Genomic DNA, 4,938 nt, shown 5'->3' on the forward strand with positions numbered 1-4,938 from the left:
CTAGTGCGCGGGAGCTGGCCGCGCGAGGCGGCCCGGGCCGGGCGGCAGCATGCGGGGCGGTGAAGAGCTGGACGGCTTCGAGGGCGAGGCCTCGAGCACCTCCATGATCTCGGGCGCCAGCAGCCCGTACCAGCCCACCACCGAGCCAGTGAGCCAGCGCCGCGGGCTGGCCGGCCTGCGCTGCGACCCCGACTACCTGCGCGGCGCACTCGGCCGCCTCAAGGTCGCCCAAGTGGTAGGTGCCGGGCGGGGCCCCAGGTGCTGGGCGGCGGCCTTGCCGCACTCCTTCCCTCTCTGTTCTCGCTTCTGGGGCTCAGGCCCGGCCGGCCTCTGCAGCGACCCCGGCTTTCCGGGCTCAGACCTCCACTTTCCCCTCCTCTCCCTCGCGAGGTCCCCGGGCTGCCCTCCCGCATGCGCTGGGGACTCTGCCCTCGACCAGAGCCTGCCTGTTCCAGCCCCTGAGCCTCAGGTGTGCGCCTCCTACCTGGACACCTGCCCTCGGGCCTACCTGTCCACTCGCGCCCTCGCATATTGGGCGTGGTGGTGCGCGGAGCCCGGCCCGAGGGCCATGCTGTCCCCTGGGTACTACTGGTCATAACAATTTGTAGCAGGTTTTTGGGGCCACACAGCTGTTAACCTCTCCTCACTGCCTATGTCTGTGTCTGCCTCCACGGCTGGGGGTTTTGTGTTTGCTTGGTTTCCTCCCCTGCGCCAAGCAGAGTGCCGTGCATATCGTAAACACTCAATATTGGTTGAATGGGGGAGACATGTAGCGCAGATGCTGTGGGGGAGCCCAGATCAACCCACAAAGTCTCCAGTTTATACTGCAGAGTTCTGATTCCTCCTAATTAACCGAGAAGACAGAACAGGCATCCCTGAGTGCTCCACCCCAGCTGAGTGTCTGGCACCGCCCAGTTGGTACCCAGAGTTAAATCACTCTGAGAGGGTAGCCAGTGTTGGAGGAAACCCATAGAACTTTCTGTTGGACTTGTCCGTAGGGGAGCATATTTCTCAGGGTCCTTATTTTTAGCTTTCAGGATGTTCAGTGCTATGGGCTCTGCCCTTGTCTTGTGGCTTTGTAACAGGCCTCTCTGGGCAGTTGTTTAGCTCTGTTGTGGACAGGGCATAGGCCAGCTCAGGAAAAACTATCTGTCCCTGATGTCACAGGTGGGCCTTCCTCTGCCACCCTTCAACAAAACTTTAGAGGCTTCTCAGCCAGGAGAGCCATTTGCATGGAGCTGCCGTGCATGTGCATTTAGTTTGTTCCAAGCACCAGTCTTCTTGGGCTTACTTGAGTGTGTACAGACAAATATTCCTTGGGAATAATATAATGTGTCGACACCCTTTAAATAAAGCTCTCAGTGTTTGTAAATCGCAGAATCATAGACTGTTTATCTCTCTCCTGGGTGAAAGGCTTGTTCTGCTGATTGCCAGAAGGTAATTTTGAAGGACTCTAAGGAAAGATAAATGGAGCAGGTTATCCTCTAGAATTTTAAACCGACCTTATCTGGTAACCTGGAATGCTCTCAGAGGTATATTGGTTCTGTAGTTAGGCACTGCTGCTAGCAAAAAGAATGGGGGTGGGGGGATGTTTTTAAAAGAGGCATACATACGGAGAATCTGAAATGAATCAAAAAGAATAGGGCGGGAACTTGGACTGGGCCTGTGTTAAGTGCTTTGCTTTGTTTACTCCCTGGGCTTTTGAAAGTAAATAGAACTTGCCCTTGGCAAACGTGAAATAACTTGTCTCTCCAAGGATCTGGTGAAAGTTAAAATATAGTTGTTGTTAGGTTCTGACCTATACAACAGAGGGAAACACTGCCCTGTCCTGCGCCATCTTCACAATCGTTTCTATGTTTGAGCCCATTGTTGCAACCACTTTGTCAGTTCATCTCGTTGCGGGGTCTTCCTCTTTTTCGATGACCATCTGTAATACAGTAGTTTGTAAAAAATGTTAATTATTGCCTCTTTGCTGGGACTTTGGCATCTAAGGTTGGGGATGGAAGCCAGGGTTATTTATCATTGCCTTTTGGTTAGGTAGGAGCCCTGGTGATGTGGTGGTTTAAGAGCTAGGCTGCTAACCAAAAAAAAGGTTGGCTATTCAAACTCACCAGCCGCCCCAGGGAGGAAAGATGTGGCAGCCTGCTTCTGTAAAGAAACCCTGTGGGGCGGTTCTACTCTGTCCTATAGGGTTGCTATGAGTCGGTAGCGATGGGTTTGATTTGATTAGGTGCTATTTTGTTGTAGAGTTTTACTTTTCATCTGAAAGAACTTTTGGACCTAGCCCCTAAGATCTTGCCTGACTGCCAGTTGTCTAATCTCTAGAATTTGAAAAGCTTGAGGCTTCGCTTGGGAGAGTGAACGAAAGAGATCTGCTTGAAGGGTATGGCAGCTTGGAAGAGTCTTTCATGTACTTGAGCTTCTCACTCTTGGTAAATATTAGGGAGCTTAGGAGGAAAACCTCCCCCCAAAACTCAATATTGCACTCTGAATTTGAACTGATAAAGAAAACTAGTCGTTGTAAAGATAGTCCTAAAATGTTACAAGGAGCCCCTGGGTGGCACAGACCGTTAAGGGTTTGACTGCTAGCCAGAAGGTTGGTGTTTGAACCCACCCAAAGGTGCCTCAGAAGACAGGCGTGGCAATCTGCTTCCGAAAGGTCAGGGCCTTGAAAATCCTACGGAGCAGTTCTACTCTGCACACATGGGGTCGCCATGAGTTGGAATTATCTTGATGGCAATTAACAATAACAACAAGATGTTACAAATCTCAGAATCTCATCCAAAAATATAGTTAAGTTCTAATTCTGTGGTTTCTGAGAAAAATTTGAATTTTTATAGACCCTTTTTTTTTTTTTTTTTTTTGTAGTTTGTGGCCTATTCCAATCTGTACACCGTGCTGCTCAAAAATGTAGTCCATCCATAGACCTCGCCATCACCAAAGAGCTTGGTATGAATTTCAGACTCCGAGGCCTCTTCCCAGACCTTCTGAATCAATTTGCATTTTAACCAGCCCTCCCCAGGTGATTCACATGCACATTAAAATTTGAGAAGTGCTGTACAGTTCTATACCATTTTAGTGCAAAAAATCTCACATGGTTGCTAGCAATCAGCTATCGACTAGAACCATTTAATAGTTAACAAGATTTTTCTGAATTATAATAAAAACCTTTGCCTTTCCGACCCAATGGGACAGAGTAGAAGTGCCCTGTAGGGTTTCCAAGGCTGTAATCTTTAACTTGGAAGCAGGCTGCTACATCAGCTGGTGGGTTTGAATTGCTGACCTTTTGGTTGGCAGCTGAGCACTTAACCACTGCACCACCAGGGCTCCTTGAGTAATAGTAATAGCAGGCATTTAGGGTGTGCTTACCCTACTGTTACCGTCCTCATTTTATGGATGAGGAAATTGAGGCACAGAGGTTGTGATTTAGTTCAAGGTCACATGGCTAGTGGGCTGCTGAGCTGGGATTTGAACCCAGGCAGTCTGGTTTCAGAGTGTGCTCTTTACTGCCTCTTGAACGCATGGTTTTGAGTTGCTCCACACAGCAGTGCAGAAGACCTTGAGACCAAGAACATCTCTGGGTTCTTTGGGCAAACCGGCAAGCTTATGGGTGAATTTTTAAATGCCAAAGTGACATACTTAAAAGGGTTTGATTTCTCTGTGGGTGGGGTAGTGTGCTGCTCTGTGGTATCCTGCTCCTCACCCAACAGGCCTGCCCCTTCCAGTGAATGGGAGACTCTCAAAAGTGCCAGGAGCAGCTTCAGCTTTACAGCTTCTGAAGGACCCCTCGGGGGCTCTTGTTGCTTCACACCCCTTCCTTGAGCACCTCCCATGCCTGATTGACCTTTTGACTTTGCATTTGTTCAGGACTTTTTATAAAACCTAAGGTCAGGAACCTTGGTGGTATAATGGTTAGGTGCTCAGCTGCTAACTTAAAGGTTGGTGGTTCAAACCCACCAGCTGCTCTGCGGGAGGAAAACCTGACGATCTGCTCCCATAAAGATTACGGTCAAGAAAACCCTATGAGGCAGTTCTACTCTGTTATATGGGGTCACTATGAGTCGAAAATCAACTTGGCTGCACCCAGCAACAACAGTAACAAAGTCAGGAAACAGTTGTTTAAATTCAAACTTTAGCTCTGCTGATCTTCTTGAAATCTCTTACTCTGTAGTGACTTAGCTTCCTCAGTAGTAGAATGTAGATGTTAATAACTGATTAGGAGTTCCTGACTGGTGCAAATGGTTAATGAGCTTAGCTGCTAACCGAAAAGGTTGGAGGTTCAAGTCTACCCAGAGGTGCCTTGGAAGAAAGGCCTGGACATCTACTTCCAAAAAATCAACCATTGAAAACCCCATGGAGTCCAGTTCTACTCTGACACACATAGATCACCATGAGTCAGGCCTGACCCTATGGCGGCTCATTTGGTCTACTGGTTTGATGACTGATTGAGCATTTCAGGAATTGTTCAGGGATTAATGTTTAATAGGTGCTTTCTTAGGTAACATATCTTTTATTTGATGGAAACCTTGTCAGTTTTTCATCTGAAGCCAGTCAACACATAGTCCTGAAAGGTTTCTGCTCTCTGAATATGTACTTGGGAGGGGTGAGGGCAGGATGGGGCATAATGCAGTGGGTTTTACTGCCTTGGGTTCTCAGATCCACCATAAAGTGGCTCCTTGGAAACCAGTCCTGTGTTCCCTTAGGAAGAATGTTGTTACCTTTGGGAATCAAATAAACCCTAGCAGAAAAGCAAAGTTATAACCACTCTTTAAGTTTTTATGATGATTAAAAGTAAAATTATCATCTAAAATCTCAGGAAAGGGCATAAGTGTATAGTACACATCTATTTTAAAAATTGCCCCCGTTACATCCATGGCACATGAAGTCACCTTTGTTTAGAGGTTGTGTGTGTTTAGAGGTTTTGTGTGTGTGTGTGTG

General features: G+C 47.8%; 1 protein-coding gene across 1 annotated transcript in view; it reads left to right on the plus strand.

The window, feature by feature from the left end:
• Positions 1 to 11: 11 nt before the first annotated feature.
• Positions 12 to 4,938, plus strand: part of CMTM4 (CKLF like MARVEL transmembrane domain containing 4) — a 47,986-nt gene continuing 43,059 nt past the window's right edge. Inside the window, exon 1 of the mRNA XM_004371521.1 lies at positions 12 to 235. Within this exon, the coding sequence (XP_004371578.1) occupies positions 50 to 235 (186 nt within the window). The 5' untranslated portion in view covers positions 12 to 49. The remainder of the gene's footprint in view (positions 236 to 4,938) is intronic.

The sequence above is a fragment of the Trichechus manatus genome, unplaced genomic scaffold (assembly GCF_000243295.1).
Source record: "Trichechus manatus latirostris isolate Lorelei unplaced genomic scaffold, TriManLat1.0 scaffold00014, whole genome shotgun sequence".
Taxonomy (NCBI): domain Eukaryota; kingdom Metazoa; phylum Chordata; class Mammalia; order Sirenia; family Trichechidae; genus Trichechus; species Trichechus manatus.